Source organism: Dermacentor albipictus, chromosome 3 (genome assembly GCF_038994185.2).
Source record: "Dermacentor albipictus isolate Rhodes 1998 colony chromosome 3, USDA_Dalb.pri_finalv2, whole genome shotgun sequence".
Classification (NCBI taxonomy): domain Eukaryota; kingdom Metazoa; phylum Arthropoda; class Arachnida; order Ixodida; family Ixodidae; genus Dermacentor; species Dermacentor albipictus.
This window is the reverse complement of record NC_091823.1, coordinates 48759508-48783341: the sequence shown is the minus strand read 5'-3', so window position 1 is coordinate 48783341 and position 23834 is coordinate 48759508. Positions and strand designations below refer to the sequence as shown.

At 42.8% G+C, this 23834-nt stretch overlaps 2 protein-coding genes across 5 annotated transcripts in view; one reads left to right on the top strand and one right to left on the bottom strand.

Moving 5' to 3' along the window:
* Positions 1 to 566: 566 nt before the first annotated feature.
* Oscillin (glucosamine-6-phosphate isomerase Oscillin) lies at positions 567 to 6182 on the bottom strand. 4 transcript variants are annotated; one of them, XM_065426892.1, is made up of 6 exons: positions 6047 to 6182; positions 5366 to 5491; positions 5200 to 5301; positions 1735 to 1917; positions 1103 to 1287; positions 567 to 1025 (listed from the first exon to the last, which is right to left on the bottom strand). In XM_065426892.1, the coding sequence occupies exons 2-6, from the start codon at positions 5487 to 5489 to the stop codon at positions 771 to 773; spliced, it is 849 nt and encodes a 282-aa protein (XP_065282964.1). In that variant the 5' UTR covers positions 5490 to 5491; positions 6047 to 6182; the 3' UTR covers positions 567 to 770. The 4 variants fall into 4 exon arrangements, with proteins under 4 accessions (XP_065282964.1, XP_065282963.1, XP_065282962.1 ...); XM_065426891.2 differs by lacking the exon at positions 6047 to 6182 and adding an exon at positions 5547 to 6040; XM_065426890.1 differs by lacking the exon at positions 6047 to 6182 and adding an exon at positions 5820 to 6040.
* Positions 6183 to 6400: 218 nt separating this feature from the next.
* Positions 6401 to 23834, top strand: part of unc-45 (unc-45 myosin chaperone) — a 37225-nt gene continuing 19791 nt past the window's right edge. The window contains exons 1-13 of the mRNA XM_065426889.2: positions 6401 to 6882; positions 6941 to 7116; positions 7312 to 7401; positions 7474 to 7644; positions 7704 to 7872; positions 7935 to 8093; positions 8183 to 8360; positions 13716 to 13785; positions 15079 to 15171; positions 18118 to 18252; positions 18645 to 18739; positions 19537 to 19678; positions 20071 to 20211. Of these exons, the coding sequence (XP_065282961.1) occupies positions 6654 to 6882; positions 6941 to 7116; positions 7312 to 7401; positions 7474 to 7644; positions 7704 to 7872; positions 7935 to 8093; positions 8183 to 8360; positions 13716 to 13785; positions 15079 to 15171; positions 18118 to 18252; positions 18645 to 18739; positions 19537 to 19678; positions 20071 to 20211 (1848 nt within the window). The 5' untranslated portion in view covers positions 6401 to 6653. The remainder of the gene's footprint in view (positions 6883 to 6940; positions 7117 to 7311; positions 7402 to 7473; positions 7645 to 7703; positions 7873 to 7934; positions 8094 to 8182; positions 8361 to 13715; positions 13786 to 15078; positions 15172 to 18117; positions 18253 to 18644; positions 18740 to 19536; positions 19679 to 20070; positions 20212 to 23834) is intronic.

The window sequence follows — 23834 nt, the reverse complement described above, 5'->3', positions numbered from 1 at the left end:
GTCTAACGCATGTGCAGATTACATACAGCTTACGCGATATGCGCAATTTAGACATGACCTCCGAGACCGCACAACTGCGAGCCACCCAATCTCCGAGGCCACAGTTCACATACAAGGCTTGCCACCGCTTTTTTTTTTTTTTCCCCTAACGCTTTTAACAGGCGTTGACATTAGCGAGGAATATACATAATTTTAGGATTGCATACATTACTAACATGCAATTTCCACGGAAAATTGTAACATCAATCTGAAATGGAGGCGATTCACTGATGGGCACCCAGCACAGTCTCTGCCCCAGTGTGTTCTAACCAGGTAAGCTACAGCTAGCTCATAGCTAACACTTCATGAACGTCTAACCGACGTGACGGCAGGAAAACAGGCTAGTAGGACACAAGAAAAGCTTACTATGCAAAACACAATCTTGCATTCAAGAAAAAAGTGAACCGCACCAAAGCACAATGGAGCAAAAGTGAATGCTTAACTGCTGAAATGATCCAAATGGTATGCCCCACTAAGGACACATCATACATGCCAAGCACTGCAATGACAAAGGCACACACACTGAATCAATGTGGCAAAAACCAGTTTATATGCATTTAATAAAGTGATACAATATATCGGGCTAGATTAACAAAGATGCATTAACATTCTATTTCTTAGTAAATAGTGTTGTATACACTAATGCGCCAGTGTCCATCACACAGCACGCCATAATATAATCCCGGAGTTGTGGTGCAACATATGCAAATATTATCTATGGTGAACATAGTTCACTGCTGGTCAGCCTTCTTCTGGTCATCAGTTTTAACATCCTCCTTATCAATTAGCTGGTTATGCACATGCATCAGGCCCTTGAAGTATTTCACAGTCTTCACACGTAGTTCATTGGTTGCGTCTTCATCACAGACTATGATTGTCCGGGGGTGCATTTGGAATGCAGACACAGTCCACATGTGATTGACACCCTCCTCGACTGCCTTGTACAAGGCAAATGCCTTGTGTGCGCCAACAATAAGTATCATGACCTGAAAAAGGAAAAAAAGAAAAACGAAAACAGTCAGCAGGGTTGCTTTATGAAACCACAAACAGAAGGCAATCCCACCTCACGTGCATCCATCACAGTGCCCACGCCAACAGTCAACGCTTCCTTGGGAACCTTGGTCAAGTCATTTCCAAAGAAGCGCGCATTTGCCACAATTGTGTCCTTGGCGAGGGTCTTCACTCGTGTCCGAGATACAAGACTTGAACCGGGTTCATTGAAGGCGATGTGTCCATCCGGGCCAATGCCTTTTGGTAATTGATTGCAAATTAGGATTGCTTGTTTCTCTCTGCGAAAGCACTGAAGGAATCAGTTGAGAACAGCAGCTCAGGCATGTATAGTATGGTCCACTCTTAAGGAAAACCCCTAATTAGTATTGCATCATCGATTACAGTTCAGATATGCATGAGAGCCTGCAGACTGTTTTGTGTGTGGATGCCTCCTTAACACATGACACCAGCCACTTTTGTCTGACAAAGATGAAGAAACATCTCAGTTTGCATTGGCTTTATTATAAGGTATGGGTTTCATTTAAGAGTGAATAATACTTTACAAGAAATAATTTTTTGTGCACCTCAAATACTTGTGCCTGAGCTTCTGTTCTCACGACAGGTCCTACATTGATTTCTCTCGGCAATAACAAAGCTGTAATGAAAGCAAGTTCAATGAAAACAATCAACATCCTCTGCCCTCACCTCCAACAAAGAGGTCCACTCCACCAGCTTCAGAGATCAGCTGTTCAAACCTATCACATTCAGCATTCAGGTCAGCTGCATTTCCATCCAAAATGTGGGCATTCTCAGGCAAAATGTCTATGTGCTTGAAGAAATTGTTCCACATGTATGAGTGGTAGCTCTCTGGATGGTCTCGTGGCAGCCCTGCAATTTCATATATTTGAGTGAAATCAAGGTGCACAATGTCGAATTGTTATAATTTCAGAATTACCCACACTATGCTCTGTCAAAATGCAAAAAGTGGGGTTAACAGTGCTGCCACATTAGCAGATTTCAGGCTTACTAAGGGGCAAGAACGTGCTTTTCGTGGTCAACATATAACACATTTTCATAGCACATTTCATAACCTAAAGCAATTTGCCTACAGAGCTGACAGGGCAAGGGGGACAATAATAACCACTATTTCACCATTTCGTAGTAACCCCTAGCAGATCTTGAAGGGAATGCACACATGTATGAGCTTGTGTGCAAGTGAAATTTGCGATTAAGAAGCTATCCTCTGATGGATAGTGTCTAGGGGTTGCTGCCACTTATGTCAGCTGGCCAGCAGTTCAAAAAACAGTAGGGAGCCCCATCTTCAAAAAAAGAAAAGGAAAGGAGAAAAGGAAGGGAAAAAAATGGGGGGGGGGAAGAGAAGGCGCTGTATTCACATTCTCAGTGCTATCTCCAGGGGCTCTGCACAACCATATAACTTGTCTCTGAGGTTCACGCTGCGTTGCTCCACCTACAGAAAGTAATTACTCATCTCAAACTGTGGTTCAAGAACCTTTTAAGTTGAACAAGATAAAGCAATGGAAATCCATAAGTCTTACCAATAATTCAATTTAACATACTGTATCAAATGGAGTTTATAGCACAACTATCTCTTCTCTTGTCCTATCATTATTATGAACAGGCACAATTACTTGCCTTCACAATGTGAAGAGAAATGTTTTAGTCTAATAGCTTTTGCATTATTCCTAAAGGTAATGCACTGACTTTGCAAGTTTAAAGTGGAACAGCAGTACTCCAGGTTAGATCCAGTGACTGTTGTGAATCGTGTACACACCACCTCTTTTCGTTTTCCTTTTTGTGACAGTCAACAGACCAGGTGCCCTATCAAAAATGATGAATGTCCCCACTGCTCAGAGTTTCTTGTACTCTGCCACTCCCCTCAAATTCTTGATCTTGGATGGAGCTGCAGAGTGTGGCATTTCGGTGAAAAAGGCGGTAGGAGATTGGGGAGCGGACGAACAGAATGACTTGAAGCATGTGCAAGTTAACATTATACAACAGCTGCTGTGACAATACTCTAAGATGCTAATGGAAGCGCTTCATATACGTTTGTAAAATAGTGCAAATAAACAACAGTGTGTACCCTAAAAGCCTGTGCCTTTTTCAACAAGATCAGCATCGATCGATGACAGTGATCTTGCAACACAAGCTGTAAGGCTTGCCGACATATTTGTGCACACGTTTGCGAGCAAATGAATCTTGTGTACGGTGCCCTGACAGTTTCATCACATTTATTTATGTTACAGTATTTTTGTTTGCCTCGCTGCTCTTTATTCTGCTAGGGATATCCAGTTTCATTAAAATCTTGCCTTTCCCTCATTAGCCAACAAGCGCAAAAATACCTAACTTAGCTATAATTCCACATTGAATATGTACTGCAGCGGATGAGCCACCCACTTGCAGTACCTAAGCAGCGACCAAAGTGCATTGCTGCACTATATGGCAGTAGCTTGCCACAGAACTAGAAAATAGAGCCTGCAATCTTTAATCTTGAAACCAATCAAGTGTGACAGCAAACTTGTATTTTACGCAAGCCTCTCTTTTTGGTTATGCACTGCAGAAAACGATATGTACACAGGCATGCACTACCAGAATGGATGTTGAAAAGCACAACACTCAAACTGAAGACAGCCACCACTTTTGGTGCACAGACCAACAAATGACCCAGGGGGGCAATGTATACCGTGCATCCATGTACAATTGTCCCAAACAGTAGAGCAATGGCAAAACTTTTCCTGTCAGTGTCATTAGGCATGTTTAAAGATATCTTCACATAAACTTTCCCACAATACTTTTTCCTGAACCCATTTTCTGTACTTCCTACTATAATTTTACCCTGACGCCGTTGTCATAGTATTTTCTGTCAGGAACTCTGCTGATGTTTGAGTGTATTCTAGTTATCAGGCCAAAAACTGCTGCTCTAGCTGCCAAGAGCAGTGATTCAACACAACATTACATTCTATGGAACTATTCTGCATGTCTTACATTGAGGTTTATGGGCACATTTATTCCAATTAATCACAATCAGAGCGACAAAATGACTTTTTCGTTACCATTTTTGTTCCAAATCAGGAAACAGTTCAATTCGTTATTCTCCATCGTGAAAAAGATTGTGTTCAAGCCGATTCATCTCCATTTATGTTATAAGCCAACAATAATTACAGGAAAACAGCAACAATTTATCATGCACAAAAAATCGAAAGTGCTCCTGAGCTGCACAGAAAGATTAAAACAAAGGTACACATGCCATTTCTCATACCGCAAGTAGTTACAGAAAAATCACATTGTGAAAGTACACCTCACAGGAAACGCTTCATTGGTATCACATCTACTTGAGTTTATGTATAAGTGTGATCAAAAGCAACCACCTAGCTAAGAAGCGCTTCACTTCAGAGATTATATAAGTCTCTTGCCATCGGAACTGTTTGACGGTTACCGATTTTCAACAGTCATTAGTGTATTACTAACACACTTGCCTCTTGACACACTGCACTGAAAATGGAAACAATGATACTGCCACCTCTAAAATGACTACAAATGTGTGCATTTACAAATGAGGCAACACGGTTGAGTCACTAATGCAGACAATAAATGTGTGTTTCATTCGCAACCGAAAGAATGAATATGAACAGATGAAAAGATTCAGGAAAAGCGACTGACCTCAACTGAAAGCAATTACTTGTTTTTTGGCAACATTCTGGAGCTACAAAAATAACACTTTGGTTCAGTTTTCATTGACAACAGGAAACTAATCAAGAAATATTACACATGGGTTTGATACGGTGTCAATCAATTTATACTTAGTTTAAAGAATTACTGCTTCTACATCCTAAAAACAGGCTGTATTGCATACTCTGATGCATGTGACCTCGCAGCTAGACCAACGACGGTGTCTAGAAGAAATCAGAGATGGCATGTCAACGATGTGCAGGCCATTCTGACAACCATCAGTACAAGTTAGGTAGCAAATGAAACAATCAAGAAATAAAGCTTGTAAAGAAAACAGGGTATGACATCATGTACGTGCACCCAATACTTTGTGAACTACAATAAATGTTGTCCCTTGTGAAAATGCCCCAGCTACATTGTCAGCAGCTGATCTCCTCATAGCACCCTCTATCTATAGGTAAATACAACGGCTTGTATACTTGCCTACATACTCGTCCATGTTGAAAGTTTTCACATATCGAAATGAAACAGTCTTCTGATTATAAAATTCGATCAACTTCTTGTAGCAACTTAAAGGTGTGCTCCCTGAAAAAAAGAAAGTGTTTACACAACCAAAAAGTCAACATATCTTCGGTAAACTCAGCATTACCTGTAGGTAGACCCAAGACAAAATATTTGTCTGGACCTGGGTTGAAATCCTGAATGCGTTTCCTAATATATTTGGCCGCCCAGTCAGCCACTTCGCCGTCATCTTCGAGGATAACCAGCCTCATGTCTGAAACAGAACTCAAGCTGTAAAAAAGCTCTTCGAAATGTGCCAACGAGCTTACTGGAACGAGCGCAATGCTGCGGTCAGGCAAGGACAGCGGTTCGACCGCCTTCCAACTACTTGCGCTATATCTAATCCCGAGCATTTTGAGCATTATCTGCTATCGCACGCCCTCAATAATAGCTTTTATCGTGCCACTCCACGAGTTTCCTGTGTTTAACCAGGGATGCTAGATATATCTACCGATTGCGATTTCACCATGCCGAGGGAACAACTTTGACGGGGTGGTACAAATGCTGTAGTACGCGCTATCTCGTTTAGTAAATTTCTTTACCGCGAGATTCGAACCCATCGTTTTTCTGCATTGCTATAAATATGTTCAACAGCGGGTACACAGCAGCTACACGAACACCGAAGGATGTTGGCCGAAACTAGGTCGCGCCGTGGTTCACATTCGAAACGCCGGCGCACTGAAGTGACGATCACCCTTGCCAGGCTAAGCACATTGAAATGCTGCACTGAGACGTTTATTTTTACCGCACGCGCTAAGTGAGCACGCACCTTAGCGCAGTCGACCCGTGGTGCCAACCACGGTGGTGCGGGCGATGATGATGATGAAGCAGTGTTCACTGTTGCAGTCATAGATGACGCTCCCGTCGCATGCGATTCGCCTTTTGTTGCTTGGTACGTTTTGTTGAATCAATGCCTCCTTTTGGTTGAATATCACTTATATCATACTTAAAACAGAAATGAAAAAGCAGTTGATTGAAGCACGTGTTATTTTTCATTAGAGGAAATAGCTACTTGCTAAGGCATTATGTAACAAGCATTATTAGTGCCTTTTAAGGCACTTACGAAGCTTCGTTTTTGCTGTCAGTGCACGCCTTGTGTTTATCCACTGCGTGAATAAACTTTTGTCAGTTTCGTTTTTCGGGCAAGCTGGCGCCTATCGTACCGTCGTATTCGAGTTGACGTATTCTAGCGAAGCGTGCCAATATGCATCTGAGACAACACGGATGAGACTTCAGAAGTATCTAGAAAGCCGTCGTAGGAGCCGGCAAGTTATTTTTGGCTGCTCATTGGGGAACAAACGAGTGCCGGGAGCGTCTTAGCGAGAGCACACGGCGGAGTGAGCGGAGCACGCCTTCGCGATATCATTGGAGAAACAATGACCACAGACGCGTCGGAACCAGTCGCTTCGGCGAGCGATGCACTGAACGTCAAGCAAGAGGGCAATGACTTGTATAAGGCTGGAGATTTCGTAGGCGCTCTGGACAAGTACACGAGGGCATTGTCGATTGTGGACAGCCAGGAGAGAGGTGTCTTGCTGAACAACAGAGCCGCGGCTAACTTAAAACTTGGCAGATATGAAAACGCCTTAAAGGACGCTTCGGAAGGTAAGTCAAATCGCGCACTCAAACTTTGTTGTCTGGTAAATATCGCTCCTTCTTGCAGTTTTGGAACTTAACCCAATGGATGTGAAGGCACTTTTTCGGCGGAGTCAAGCCTATGAGGCACTCGGGAAAATAGATGAAGCTTTCAAAGACGCCCGTCAAATTCTCCACGTGGATCCGAAAAACAGCGCCGTCCAGCAGTGTCTGCGCCGTCTTAGCCAAGCCATTGAAAAAATTGCAAGTACATCCTCTTAATTTTGTACAGATTATATTTTGCTCAAGACCGGTCGTCTTTAGTTTTCTGTTGTCATGCCTTGATAATGTATATTAAGCAACCTGCAATACAAATCCATGTGTCAGCCATGAAAAGTGGTTTCATCATAGAAGAATATCCAGATCCAGTGTAGTGCAATGTAAATTTCCTTTTTACAGGCGAAAGAAAATGCAAGTACCACCAACAAGGTGACGCAAATGATTGGTGTCATCGAGAATAACAGCTCCTCGCTCGAACTTAAGAACCAGGTAACAACCTGCTGAAAACAGACCCATATTTTGCCAACAATACTGACGTTCCTCACTTGTTTTCACTTGCAGGCTGCAAACAACCTAGTTGTTATCGCTCGAGATAAGGCTGGCGCAGAGGCCATTATTTATGCTGATGGGATAGTGAAATGTCTGAGTGCAATGCATTCATTAAGAAATGCAGAGTTTTCTCTGTCTTGCATACGACTCTTCAGTGAACTGAGCAAGAAGAAGACTCAGTGGGTACGTGAACTTCATGTATGTTGTTGGTATTTACCCTGAACCCTAATGTACCTCCACAGGCTTTAATAGTGTTGAAGGAGTTTGGACTTCCCGCAATGATTGACCAATTCGTCAGCAAGGATGACCAGCACATCACAGCAGTGCAGTACCTTTTCCAGACTATCATCAATGCTCTCAGTGGCATGGAATCTAAAGAGTCAAAAAAGCCAAACCCACAAATGATGAAAGGTATGTTACTTGGATATGCAATGGCTTTTCAAGAATGTATGAGCCTGCATCCTTTCCTGCAGATAACGAAGCAGACATTGATGCAGTCATGCTTGCCCTGGTGAAAAGTTCCTCAAGCCGTGTCATGACAGCACAAGGCCGTGATGCTATCTTGGAGCTGATCACAAAGAATGTCGACTATGATTGCCTCAACTGGGGCATCAAGTTGGTTGATGCTGATGGTAATGTATAAAATAAAACCCATTTACTGTTCCTTGATAGTGCTTGCTGTGTTGTGCCATTGAGGCTTCATTTCTGTGAAATGTTTCAGGTCTTAGGGAATTGCTGGAAGTCGCGAGTGAGCTTGAGGACATAAAATATGAAAGCAGCATGGATATAAGTCCAAATACAAGACCAAACTGCTCAGTTGCATTTGAAAGGATATACTTTTGTATGGACTATGACAAAGCCAAGGAAAAGTACAGGGAGAAGGTGATGGAATATGTCAAGTAAGTGTGAATGTGTCAAGTACGTGGAATGGGGTCCTTCAACACTATGTAGAACTGAAACTTTCTTGATTTTTGCACCTCGACGTATTCCAGTATTGCAACATAGTAATGATGGTGAAGAGGCAGAAACGCTAGCCAAAAAGAGTGAAGGAAACAACCAAACACTTTAGTCTGTGTACTTGTGCCCAGGATGCAGATAAACACTAAAGTTACTGTGATAGCAGCAAGCATGGTTAATGAGTTGGATCCCATTGCTGAAATGCATCCACTGTTTACATATGTGTCATTGTACATTCCAGGATATTTGATGGTGCTCTTGTTAACTCTAAATTTGTACTGCTCTATTTGAGGGGCACATGTGGTCTGATGATACATGCGTGTCTCGCTATTGAATTGGCCACAATGTTCAAAAAAGCTTCTGATCTTGCGCAAGAGTGATAACACGAGAACAGTGATAATTCTGCCAAAGCAATCACCTCAAAAGGTTAAACACTGTACACAGCATGGCAATACAGAATAAGTTAACACCACAAAGTGGTGTTTCACCACAAAAAGTGGCCTTTGTCAGCAGGCAGATTTTCCATCAAGAGAGGGCAGGATGCCCCGCACCAGTGTGTTGCTAAGGGATACACCTTGGCCCTCTTCCAGCTATAAGCTTTTACAGTCTCTTAATGAGCTTTCAATAATAAGTAGCTGACGAAGGCATTGAGTTGGTTTTAATTGTTTAACTACCAAGCTCTTCTCTTCCTAGCTGTATCTACTGATATTGCCAATGATGAGCTATATTTCTGCAGGCCACGGCTTCTGCTTTGCTTTTGAAGGCAAGCTGCACTCTTCAAGTCAATTCACCTTGTGCACTTCAAGTTTTGAGCACATTCTTTGATGCTTCGAATTCCTTTTGTTATCTGTTCAGATAATTATTGTATTTACTCGATTCTAAGCACCCCCTTTTTTCACGATTGCGATGCCCAAAGTGAGGGGGGGTGCTTAGATTAGAAAAATCTAGAATGACCCTCCCCTCCCTCTTTTCGCTGCGACATCGCGACGAGATGGGTGCGAGAAATAACGTTTTATTTTGCAAATATTCAAAATAAAAATCGGTGCAGACAGTGAACCCACCGCTTGTGTCGGATGCTCAGTTACTATCACTGCCACTCGAGTTCGTCGCACCGCTTGAACCGTTTCTCTCGGTATCCCACAGCAGGTCGTCTTCCGTTCCGTTGAAGTTGTTTGTGATCGAGCACTTCTTTAATGATTTGACCACAGCGTCCACTTGGACCCTCTTCCACCCGTCCAAAATCCACTTTGCGATGGTTGATGGGGACGCTTCTTGCAGCTTTCCCGTCGGCGTCTTCTTCCGGTCAGGGTTTCGCACCCACTCTTCGCACTCCTGTCAGAGATTGGCTTTGAAGGGTTTGTTGACTGAAACGTCGAGGGGTCGCAGCACTGGCGTCATGCCATCGGAATCACAATCATGTCGCTATTGATGTTCCGAAGATTTGTGTTTATCTCCGAGGTTAGATGGCCGTGAAACGCGTCCAACTGAAGCATCGACCGCATGCCTGCAGGTCCGCCGAGCAATGATTCCTGAGTGAGCAAGCGCGTTTGGCGGCCTTGGCTACGCGCTCTTCCTAACAAATAGGGGGGTGCTTAGATTCGCATGCAAACTTTTTTCCAAACTTTTTCTTGAAAATAGAGGGGGTGGGGGGGTGCTTAGAATCGCGCAAATACGGTATGTTTGAACCTTGCTTTTGTGCTCAGGTAAAATCTCATTTTCAGGTAAGATGTCTCTCGTTGATATTTTTGGACATTATATGAGATAAATTGCACATATAACTTTCAAATATGCATGTAATAGACAGTAATTTGCAGGATTAAATAAAATTTCTACACTTCAAGTTGAAGAACTTGGGAATTATAGGGTTAAAAAAAAAACACATCAATGCACAGACTTGCGAGACAAACACAACAAGCACCACTAACAACTATTTCATCTATTTTATAAAGGCAATGTAACAACTACAGTCAAACCTTGATCTAATAAACATAGATGTAGTGGATTATAGGACATGACGAAGTAAATCTAAGATTTTTCTCATCAATATCAGCATGTTGTTATATATCGAATGTTCCTAGGAAACTGAAATAAAAATTGGCGCAGGAACTCCACACTGGGAAACTGTCATATACTGCGTAGCATTCATTCTAATCTTTACTTACGAAGCCTATACTTTACTCTTGAAATGAAGACTGCTGTATGTTAACAGATAAGCAACTCCAAAGAATACCACTCGCACTTATGGCAATCTCCCCCGTAAAGTCATTTTTACCACCAATCTTGCGTTTGGTAAATGTGAAAAATGTTGCAGTGCTTTTTTTCTCGCATAATTTGCCCACTGACATGCTCACCTGTCTTCCAACGTGTTCTCTTAAGAAGCTTCTCCCTGTTGTTGCAGATGCAACTCTGGTTGCTTGCATTTTCCGCCTGCATTGTAGCTTGTTGCCTGTGTTATAACTGCACCTTGGTAAGGCCAAATCCCAACGTGCCAAGCATCTCAATGCGCTAGTTTGCCACGAGAAATTAAACGTGTTCTATGCTGCTTGTTGATGCATGCAACCATGGCATGATGGTTTGAATATTGGGATTCTGTACTAGATGTTGCGTGTTCGAATCGTTCTATTGGACAATTTTAATGGTGTTTAATTATAATACAGAGCTGTTTGAAGCCAGAAAAATGAAGTTTAGGCAAATATATGTACTAGCCCTTTCTTCCATGCTAGCTGGCAAAATATCATATCGGAGGTTCATGTGCCCACAAGTAGATAGGTGGCAGTAAGCGTACAGAAGTTGTGTATTCACAGAGATCGATATCCACCATTAACGTCCCGGCCAAAGTGTACCCAAAAAAGATTAAATTCGTCACCAAACTCACAAAGTGGGATCTTTATAGATTTGAATACAATAGAAAAGCACCGTTGCGCATTACGGACCTAGATCAATGAGTCAGGGATCTCATAGGGGATGCCGACAAACATACAATGGAGATTCCTTTTGAGAAATTCGGCCCTAAACCAGACTCCAAATTAGTTAACCTCTGTAAAAAGCAACCAACGCTGCAAGCAGAATGGTTGAACAAGCATACCCGTCAGCTTAAACTTCGTCTGGCAGAACTCGACGAAAAGATTCAGGACTATTCGGCACTCCTTAGTTCATCGCAGTGGTGTCAAATCTGTGATAGGATGAATGGAAAGTTGGGTAGCAAAAACCCATGGACATTGCTAAAACATCTACTTGATCCAGACCAATCCAAAGGCGCTTCTCAAGGGAAGATGTGTAAGATCTTACACTCCTTTCTAGGTGGAAATTCAAAATTCAATTATTCAAAGCTTTTAACTTCAGCGTGATTAAAGTAAGCTCTCTGTGCAAGCTATGTCAACTTTTGTATCTGGAAAAATGCAATTACCTACAGGTCTGTGGCGTTACGAAAATTGGATCTAAGAATGCACAAAACCTACACTGGGAGGCTGAAGTGCGTGCGTTGCCACACCACTCGAGGTGGCATTACTGCTTGCATCACCAAGTGGTAGGCGGCCAGTGCCAAGCTTTTTTAATCTGTGTATGACTAATTACCCGACCTGCACGATGCTAACGGAGCCGTCATACACCGGTTGCCTGCTGTTTGGTGTTGTGCGCATAGACACGTGCAAGGGCCCCACTGTTTTTTACACAATTTTGACGAGGTGTGCCCTTACACGGGACTGAAGCTTTCTTTAAATGGTGCCTGTGCAGCCGGTGACTTGTGCACAGCCTGGTTTTTGCAATTTAGTAGTGGCACGGAGAAGTAAGCAGTGAGGCTCAATGTGCGTGCGCGGCATCGGGGCACTGAATGTGATTGCTTGTCTGTTGGAAATCGTTTCTTTGACAAATTTTGGGCTGCCAAGTTGGGAGGGTACCCCTCACACAAGTCTATAAGGTAATTAGTAATGTTGCCTTGAGGAGTGTAGCTACGCATGCACTTTGGCTTGCCAGCTTTGGTATTGCACGCTCTGAGAGCCACAGTTTGTCAGGCTGCAATTCCTCAATTATCATTTTTCCAGATTCAAATGTTTATATATGGTTTGTACGTGAGAGAGCTCTGTTTAATTTCCCTGTTATGATAAGCCCGCTAAACTCATTTGTTTCAAAGTTTTGTCATTCTTCACATTTTCGTCAATTAGTGACCAATTAAAACATATCACCCTATTGCTGCCACCGCTGACTGTGTGTCACCAAAGAAACTGCCCTTTTATTTTGAAATGGCTATTTTTAATTTATTACTAATGCCGGTGTAGAAACGCCCAGTATGCCTATAATGAAGCTATTTATGTGTGGCTGAGACTTTGTTATAATTATGCTTGACTGTACAAACACCCTGCTGTGCAAGCCAGTGTTTTCGAACTTTATTTTTCAACAAAACATAGCAAACATTCCCAAGGTGTCACACATTGGAGAATAAAAAGATATTGATGTATTGCTGACACTTCTGTCCCCTTTTGCTATATGAAAAATGTTTCCAAGTAACTCACATACAGCAGGATTCCTGCTCTTGTTTAAAATTCACAGCTCCTCAAGTTACTGTTCACATGCATGACATACACATGCGCAGATGCACAAGGTTAAATGCCTGCTCCTCTGCCTTGTCTCATGTTCCTGTCTATTGCTTTCTTTGCTTTGTACCAAATATTTCAAGACGAACAGGCAAATGATGATTTTTCACTGCTGCATGCTACAGCATCTTCCCATCTTCAAAGCTTCATTTGTATGTAGTATACGTACAAAAACAGCAGTCCCAACAGAGCTGTTGCCAAAATCTGTAACATTATGGTGAATCAGTGTGGGAAGTTTAAAGTGGAATTGCCACCCATTTTTAATTTTTATTGCCTCTTTGGCACTCCAAGTCTCCACTAATGGCAAAGTTGTCTTGTTTGCAATCCTTTGAATGTAATCAAACTATGTAGTCTAACTTAGTACTATCGGTCCTTAGTGTCTATTTAATGTTTATGGAAAAAAAAAGAAACATTGGAGATATTAATAAGGAGTGAAACTCAGCTATAAAATGTTTTCCCGGTGTAGCCGTTCATAACTCAGCTGCAAGTATAGCGACTCTTACAAAATTGTAATAAAAGTGGTTTTCACTAAGCAGAAATGCTTGATTTCACCCTACTATCAAATAAACACATTGCACACAAGTTTAGCCCCACAATTAAAATAAAATGAAACCTTAAGGTAAAGATCCCTAATGGTATTTTGTGTTTGTAGATAGTGCACTGGATATCAAGATGGCAAGTGTGTGTAGTTATCTTTGTGGCTTTCAGTATGAAACTGGGAGATCCTGAGATTGAAAGCAAGGTTCGTGTTACAGCTGCAATCACTACATTGCTCCTGGTAAGTTTTTTTTTGTTTAGACAACTGCGCCTTTTTTTTAATGCTTTGATAGTTTAATGCTTTGTTAGTACGCCCCTGATATAGTGAATGTAGTATGAAACAAGGATGGAGAAGAACGGAGAAGAATGGAAAGCACAAGTGCCTACTTGGAACTAAAAGCTTATTTGAACAAAAAAGTATTTAAAAGCAAGCAGAACCAACCGTGCAATTACCCCAACTGAGTAAAAGTCACTTCACAAGGGTGTAAATAGTAAGAAAAGATTAAAATCAAAGGGAAACAAAGCTGGCACACAGTGGAGGTGTCAAAAAGCTAAAGGTGAAGACCACTCTACTCGGGCAGGGCTCATGACACCTGGAGAAAATTTATCTCTCTCTGGGTGATAAAGCCACTGAAGGCATACAATGCATGTTTCACCAGTTTTCTGAATGAAGATTGTTTCCTATATCTCTTGTGCCGCATTATCCTTATATCTAAAAAAAAATGTTTTGTCAAACTATGGCAAGCAGTTACAAGACTTGCAGTTAGCAGCTGAATGCGACCCATAATTTGTGCTTAAATTATTCTTATGCTCCCTTAATCGTATGTATAAACATCGCCCTGCCTGACCAATGTATACTTGCTGGCAGTGTGTGGGAATTTGGTATGCCACTTGCACACTGAACAAATTTTTTGAGGTTCTTAATGCTGCAATTTTTATTTGTTGGGTCCCGAAGCTTCTCGTCAAGTTTTTTGTGAACTGTGGCACATACGCGGCCAAGCTTGTTTGGTGCACTAAATACCACTTGTATGCTGAAACGAGAGCCTACATCACACTGTGCGACACATTGTAAATGTGTGGAAAAATGGCGATGTTTCTTTTCTTAGTTTCTTTCGATGTGATGCAAACCCAGCTTTTACTTGCTTCAAAAGCTTCTCGCCTTCAGCGCTCAAGATAAACGACAGAAAACCGGACGCCAGTAGCCCATCTATTTGAAGGATTAAGCTTTTGCTGATGAGATGCTTGTCAGATTTTATGAATGCAGTTCCTTGGCTCAGCGAGCAGTGCTAACATTGCTCATCACCATAATTGTTGGCAAGGCCAGGATGGCTTTTGGTAGGCCAAGTGCGATCTACGCCTCCCCGAGCTCGAGCTTATCTGCAAGCCTTTGAAGCCGTCTTTGGGCCATTCCTGGTGGCTCTCTTTTCAGAGAATGTGCCATATTGCTCACTTTGCTTAAGAAATGAAGTAGTATAGTTCACAGCTGTTCTTCCAGAATGAAAGTTAACAAGTTCGCTCTCTGCACTTTTCTTAGGGTCCGCTAGATGTAGGCAACAATTGCCTTGCTTCACCAGGTGTTGTCGAGATGATGCTTGCGATGGCTGGCTCTGAAGAAGAACTGCAGCAGGTAAAGTTGCAAGCTTCCTCTGGCTCAATGGTCTCAAGCATGTACTTAGCTGCCAACACACCCAAATTTTTCATAATTTTAACGAATTTGGGTTTGTTCAGTGATTTCACTAAGGTTGCATGAAGCTTTACAAAAAATAGTCTGTTTGCAAAAATGTTTTAAATAGGTCCCGAACCACCCCTCGGGCTTGGTGAAAAAACCTAGTCCACAGATAGCATACACTGCTGTGAACATCTCAGCCAAGTTTTGCAGTTGTGCACTGTGTGTGGAGCTTGCAAGTGGAGCGCGAAGTCGGCTTTCTCTCAAATGCTCTTTCTTCAAGAGAAGCCTGCTCCTCACTCTTTTTTGGATGCTTCATTTCGTAGTATAGCAGATTCCCATGTGTGGCTGCTATTGGCCAATAGCTGACATCAATCAAGAATGGTGTTTGGATCAGTGCGCATTTTCCTACTGTTACTGTACATATTTATTAATACAGTTCAATAAACAGGCTGAAGTAAGTGAAAATTTGCTTTCAAATTTTTATAATAATTGCATGTTGCCGCAGTCGTGGCATCATGCAGGCAATCATGACTGTGGGGCCTCGTTCAAGCATCTTGTATACAGTCGATCCCGGATATATCGAACCCGGATATATAGAATTATTGCCTATATCGAACAGTTTAAAAATCCCCTTGGGAATCCCCATGCAAAAAGTATAGTACTATTGTTCGCGTATATAGAACTCCCCTGCACCGGCATATCTATTGGACTCTGTGCTGAGCTGCGCCCCGGCAAGTGCCATTCTCCCACCATACGTAACCCCCGCAAGTGCGCTTCTCCTCACGAAGCTCTCGCAATGTTCCTGCTATCTCACGCGTGCCGCCCCGCACTCTGAGAAAGGGGCGTGTGGGTAAAATTCACGTGACGAGCACTTGGAGTGCGATTGGGTGTGAAAGGAAAGCAGGAGGGAGAAACCACGCTGATCGCGGGCGCCCGTTTCCTGTGTTTTGGTTGGCTGACACCGCTGGCGCAGCGAGATGAACGAGGTCAGTGCAGCTTTGGCTTGTGGTAGTGCGGAGACGCGGAGCGGTGCGTCTTTTTATTCGCTTTGTTCCTTTTGTTCACGAGGCCAATGCGAAGGCTTGAGACTCGTGTGGTGCAGTGTGTTTTTCTTTCCGCTTTTGGCACGTGTTCTGGAGCCATGGCCGCGAAAAAACACAAGAATTTGGATTTTTCAACAAAGGCGGACATCATTCGATGGGTGGAGGCTGGCGAGAAAAAGTCGTCGGTCACTGCAGCGTCCAAAATTCCTTGCAACAACCTGGGTACGATCCTCAAGAACAAAGCCGATGTTAAGCTGAAGGCAGTGCAGTCCAGTCGCCCTGGAGGCAAAACTTCAGCCTTTCGACCGAGACATCGTGAAAGCATTTAAGGTTGGGTACAGACAACGACTGGTGCAGAGGCTTCTAATCAGACTTTGATTAGGAATCAAACTCAAGGGGCACCTCCTCGGAGCCATCAAAATGCTGGCTGATGCTTGGAATGACGTGAAGAAAAGCGCAATTGGGAACTGCTTCCGCAAAGCAGGCTTTATGCTGCAGACGATGGATGTCCTCACAATGAAGACGATGACGCTGGATGCCTGTACACCGAATTTCGCGAGCTTTCGGCATTCCCAGGCATCATTCCAGGTGGCGTTACAGCACACGATTTCGTCAGCGCTGACGACGACGTGCAAGCTGTAGCGAATCGCGCTGATGTGGAGATTCTGGCTGACACCATGGGTGACGAGGACGCAGACTTAAGCAGCGGCGAAGATTCCAACGAAGAGGACCAAACACCATGCACTGCTGCTGAACTTGCATCAGCCTTCAGTGTCATTTGCTGCTGTTGTGGCACAGTGGAAGGAGCTGGCCTTTCTCATTTGGACACTGTCAACAAGCTTGAGGACAGCTTAACGAACTTGATGGTGCAGAAGAAAAAGCAAGTAAAGGTCACAGATTTTTTTCTTCCGAAATAAAGTGCTCTGGTCATTGCGCTGCGTTTTTGTTTTTTTATGCGCCTTGGAGGCACAGATCGGTAAGTTCCCTTTAGTCACGACATCGGGAAGCTGCCTTGAGATGTGTGGAGTTGTTAGAGAAGCTTTTGACGTGCATATTTTATATTTAGAATTGTCTATATATCGAACTATTTCGCGATCCCCTTCGAGTTCGATATATTCGGTATCGACTGTATATGCAAGGGTCTAAATTTAAGACCACGTCCACAGCTTGACAAACTCAGAAAGTGCCATTATCTCATCAACATTACTGAAACAAACCTCAATGGGTGATTTCTGGAGGTGTAGTGCAGTGCACGTCAGTTTTGGGACAAAAGCAGCTTCTGCACATTGTTCTGTACAGCTGTTAGTTTTTGCCGCTTTGAAACATAGTGCATACCTGAAATCTTTATAGGTATGTGTTGTCATAATCATTATCACTAGTAACACATAACTGCTCGTGGAAGTGTAAAGCCAAGACAAAAGGTGTGTGTATAATGGGGACATGGAGGTCTTGAATTTAGTTCTGATCTGCAAGCTGTTTGGGTTGCACAATTAACCTTTTTCATACCACAGGAAATTACGAAAATTTGTTACCAGTTTCTCCAGAAAGGCAGTCTGTAGGTAGGCCATATTTTTAGTGCAAACACAAACATTCAAGCAGCTGATAACAAAGAGAAAGATTATATGCCGGCTGTATTGTGTCAAAAACTGGAACTAAAAGCAAGTTGCAGTGTGAACTCAGCTGTTGACAGAGCTGACACTGTACCGCCTACCAGTATAGTCGTCAGCAGTAGAGAAAAGGTTAAAGGGGTCCACATTTCAGATGCTTTATGTCGGTGATATCAAGGAGTAGCTCATTTTTATTTGTCAAAAGCTTCAGAACCTTTCTCAATTTCCTCACAACGTGTTATTGCACCTTGCAGAGAGTAGCTGCTGAAGCCATCATTGCAGCAGCATCCAAGAAGGACAAGTGTACAAGCATCATATCTACAGGGCTAGGCATTCTCAAGAAGCTGTACAAGTCTGAGAATGACAACATCAGAGTTCGTGCACTTGTTGTAAGTGTCCAGCAAAATTTCGCGATGCTGTCTTAGCTGATAATTTGCTCTAGTTGCATCTCCTCATTGCTGAACATATGTCAGATAATATTGCTACACGCATGTGCTATTTGATTGTTTGAATGGGGCGCATGGGCGACATCACTCGAGAAAAAAGGAGGAAGAGCGCTCTCTGGCTCTCGAGCTGTCAGCTGAACTGGCCAGCGCTGCATTATCCCTTGTAAATATATTTTGTAAATAGTCTCCAGTTTTAATCTTTCGCTCGTGGAACAATATATTCACTTCTATAAATGCATTTTAATTTGTCCAAGTAAGTCTGGCACCATGTGCAATGATGAGCCATCAGATCAAGTGTGGTGGAAAATGTCAATATCACCGTGTGTTTCAAACAGGGGCTGTGCAAGCTTGGCTCCTTCGGTGGCACCGACAGCAGCTTACGTCCTTTCTCCGATGGAACCACACTGAAGCTCGTGGGCACCTGCAGAAAGTGAGCATTTGAATGCTTTTTGCAATGTGTGTTATTATCTTAGTGATTATGTGCAATACTTTGATTATCAGTAATGTGTGTTTCCAATATATTAAGCTCAAACTACAAAAAGCTTGACACAGACATCTGACTATACTGCTGTGTCTCAAAACTGGTACATGCCTATCATATAAGAAAATGTATGAATAGTGCACAGATCTCTATTTGGCAGACGTTAGTGTATATGCCTGGGTGGCTGATGGGCTGTTCATATGGATATGGATGCGGACACAGGACATAATAAGCTCAAACAGCAGAGACTTATTTGCACACTTGTCATATGAGGCAGATAAGATGACTGGCCTGCCTTTGTTGGGGTAACATAGGCACTGCTTGCACTACTGCAGCTAGAGTGTGCATGCAAGCTCCAGTTCTACATATGGCAGGTTAGTTGCCCTTTCCACCATGAGGAACCTACAGAAACCCAAGTTGTCTAATTTGACACAGAAACATATGCTGCACTTCATGTGATTCACCCTTTAGACAGTCGGTGCTTTTCTCTTCATTTTAATGAGGACCTAACCGGTTGTTTCACCTGTTGTGGTGGTTCAGTGGCTGCGATGTTCTGATGCCCGGTCACAGCAACATCATTCCAACGGTGTGGAGTGCAAAAATAATTGCGCATTTTGATTTTGGTGCACAACGAAGCTCATGTGGTCAAAATTCTGGATTCCCCACTTTGGCTTACCTCATAGCCCACTGTGTAGCTTGAGCAAATTAAAACCCACAAGTTGATTCTTGAACTGGTTGTCTTCCAGCTTCCTTATCAACCCAAAGAAAGACAAAGACTTGAGAAAGTGGGCAGCTGAGGGTCTGGCCTACCTTACACTTGATGCTGAAGTAAAAGAAGATCTCATTGGTGACAAGGCTGCAATCCAGGCTCTCATTGACTTGGCAAAGGTGCGCTGTTTGGTCTGTCCTGCTTGTGCACAAATTTAATTTATTGCATTTATAATGGCATGTTTAATGGCACAGCTTGTGTACCCGTGAGTTATATGCTTTTCTAGAGGAGTAAAAGCAAAGCACGAACAAATACAACATATCCCTCTGAATTTTAATCAATAGTGAATTGAAGCAGCTGAGATGAATGTAATGTAAAATGTAGTTTATTTCTGCTTGATGCTCATAGATGTGAACTTTGCTGACGAATAGAGATGTCTTGCAAAATATTTGAACTGTGAAATTTTAATGTCATGTAGTGGTCTGTTTTTCAACACCCTTAAAGAAAGAAAGAAAGAAAGGCTTGCATGTGCATCAGTGAGTTGACTTAGTGCTGTCTCACTGTGCTGCAGACCGAGCAAAAGTCTGTTCTCTACGGCGTGCTCACAACATTGGTCAACCTTACAAACAGCTACGAGAAACAGGAAATCATACCGGAACTCAAGGAACTTGCAAAGTTCGCCAAACAGCATGTACCTGAGGAGCACATATACGTAAGTGATTTTCTTATTGGCTTCACTGCTGTGTGTCAGGAAAAAGAAAAAGGCAGAGCTAGCTGCTGTTTTCATCTTAGTAAATTTGTATGAGAGTTCCTTTCAATTAGCCAATGTTGCTGAGACAACCGTAATAAGGGCATAAGCTAGTGTCCGCTATAGCACCTTCAAAACAGCGAAAAATTGCTGAAAGAAAATGTATGTATGTGATTGTAGTTAATAGACAAGCATTACGTGGCTGTTTGTACTTGTGCTCACAAGAAGCAAGACATGCAAAATGTATTCCCAATTCACAAAACTGCATAATCTGATACACTTAAAATTTTTTCAGTTTTGACTGAAGGCGAAGCATTGAAAATGACGTACTGAAGGAATTTCAGAACACTGGCATGATGAACGGCCAGCAGCATTGCAGGCGTCGCTCCTTAATGGTGCATGAGATGAGACCCCCCCCAAAAATATCGTTGGCGTTGGCCAGCATCCACATAAAGGATTATTGAAAAATTTAGCTTGATACCCACCATGCTGTGGTATGCACACAGCTCCCCAGCAGGAATGCTAATTGATGTTTGCACAACGCTCATGCTGGCGTTGGAAGCCAGAACGCTGCTCTGGCTCTGGCAGAGCCAATTGAAGGAAGCGTGAAGGTGTGTCCACTTAGCTTTGTCGTTTTTGGAGCCAAACGCACTTTGTGTCTCTGGTGGCCTTCTAATCCTTCATGGGTGGGCAGTGCATGCGTCGTCAGTAGCGGGACAGCACGACATCACCAATGGCCATGGTGCAAATGTGCCTCAAGCATCTGTAGAATTGCTATCACAGTAAAAAAATAATGTTAATAAATGGTTATCTTAGTGCTGCCATGGTATCAGTGGGGCGGGTCTTGGCATGTGAACGGTGTTGGTATATCGCACCTCTTAAATGTTTCTTCTTCAGAGTGGGATTGGTTTTGAATTTCGAAAGATGATGGGTTGCAATTGCATGCTGCTGCACTCTCTTTGTATTTGCTGATAGCACTGCAGATTTGTTGAGTTCAGTGTACTGAAAGAACATAAGAATGGAAACATTTACTTGCAGCACATGTTAAAGAGAACTAGTCGTAATTATTTATGGCATGTACAGCCTATTTAAATGATTAAGGGATCAGCCAGTTGCCGGTTTTAATAAGTGACTGTCCCAGTGGTGGGAATGCTGTGCCAATTGCGCCCAACTGCACTGACTAGAATTTGTTGCTCGAAGCTGCTCCAAAAGGGTATTTTTTACTTAAATTGTGCCACTGCTGCACCATGACGTAGTTTTGGCAGTGTGAAAATTGGGAAGCTACCACGAAATAATACAAATCGTACGTGACACCACTGTGTTCATTGGCCGCATTCATTCATGGTGTTGCAGCCAGGAATACTGCCGCTGTGACAGCCAACACAATAGAATTGATTCCTATTTTTTACGTGCCAACCATGAGGCCAGCGTGAGGCTAGAATGAATTGGGTGGTCATACTGGCTTTGCTACTGTGTGGTCAATGCAGTAGTTTTATGCATTGAGGGCTGATGTGCAATGGCTCTCTGTAGACAAAAAGGTAAACAGTATGCACCGTACCTATTCCCGTTGCATGCTTGCAACTTTATTCGATGCACCGTATTACTTTATTTCAAGAGAATTTGAGGTTGTTGAAGCATTATAAACACGTGCACTGTGATCGGGTACTAGATTGTGGTTTATGCTCCTTGTCAACTATGTCTTTGGTAAAGTTCGTGGTAAAAAAATGGGACGCGAACAAGTAAGTGGCCCAGCCTATACACCTTCCCCTGGGAGCGGATGTCAGTGGGGAAATAATGAACATTATGTGCTTGCACCGCTGATTACAGTTCATAAAGCAAAATCTAAATGTGCAGGATAGCAAACCTATGAAATTGTCCTTCTTTAAGAAGGCAAAAAAAGAAAAAAGAGGAATAATATCGGCTGCACTAGTAAATTACCTACCTAAATAACAAAAGAGCCCCTCTCGCAGTGAAAAGAGGCTTGCTAAGCCAAAAAAGATGCAAGAACGAAAGTGATGGCGACCTGGTCTTGTGGTTCCCGTGCCACCTTGCCGTAATGTCATAGACTTTGACTCTGACTGCTCAGGCCTAGATGACCGTTCATCGGTGAAATTATACTACATTCAATTCCACAAGAGCAGAAAGCTGTACTCAGCAAATTTCAAGAACCTTTACCGGCCCACAACAGCCCAAGTATGAAAAAGCACTTTGAAATCTATGACATCACGCTGGCACTGGTGTTTCTGCTCAAATTTTAATAAAGTGAGCTGTGACCTTCATTTGCTCAACTAATTACTGTGAAATTGAAGGAAATTGAGTTACCAAAGAACCTTTCATTAAAATAAACTGATTTAGTGTTTCTTCTGATAGTGTACATCTAATGCCCCTTGTGCTGTTTTGTGCAGTGCCACCGGTAAAATGTTGTTAAAGGGTCCCTAACCAGGCCACATGGCAAATTTCGGTTATATGATGGAAGTTATGTGCCCTCTAGGGAGTGCTCTACTGCAATAATTTTTCAAATTGGTTCTTTAATAGCTGAGACAAAAATATTTCAAGTGCCGCAAATCCATGATTTCAGGAGGCAAGCATCACTACTAACAGAGACAATCTCTCCACTTGCCCCCATCTAGCCTCTGCAAGCGAAATTCCTTTCCTGCATTCTCCCACACTGGAGCTGGAGGATCACATGATGCATTTCACTGGCTCTGGCTTCTTTTCTTTTTTTTCTCTCGCTCTCTCTCTCTCCACTTTTTTTCTGTGCGGCGCACTTCCGGTGACAGTTCCGCACGCAAGCTGTTGCGTTGGTCTCATTTCGTCCAGTGCACAATTTTGCGCACTGTGCACGAGAACACCTAACTAGTAGTATGAGTCAGTGCTACACTAACACTGAGGCAGATATGAGCAAATCACAGAGCATGTTCGCGTGCTGGAACATGGCATAGAATGACATAGTTTCGTTCTCTGCGTGTCCAACTGCACAACATGGGGACAAGCAGGCGAAATGAAAGTTGCATCTCTCTTGCTCTGGCACGAAGTAAAACAAGGACACGCAGACATTCAGTTTGTAGGTTTTATTATTTCTCTAAACTTTAATTCATCTATTGAAGCAACAGATCAGACATATAACTGCTGTTGCCTTGAATAATTCTCAAAGTCCCGTGTCACTGTAAGGGGCTTCACAGTACTGCAAACAACACTAGGCGCACTTGGGTGATTGACGTCGACTCTCCAGCTGGGAGCACAGTGCCTGGAGGAGGAGGACATAAGGTGTTTGGCTTGAAATCTCAGCACTTTTTGCAGTGCGTAGCGGTGTAGTACTTTGCAGGCATGATTGTTATCGTGCATTGTATGCACTGCGCTTGTCAGTTCAAAATGGCCAGACCTGGTGAGGGGCTGTTTAAGGTAGACTCACTGCTGCCATGGTGGTAGGTGGCCGTCAATCACCTATTTATTTGCTGCTAGTTTGATTATTTAAACTAAAAAAAACAATATAATTCATTTTTCTGTGTGCACTTTTGTGGAAACCTCACACCTGCTCCAAACAGCATTAGTTGCTCCAAAAGTAGATTTTGCTTGCTCCAATGACT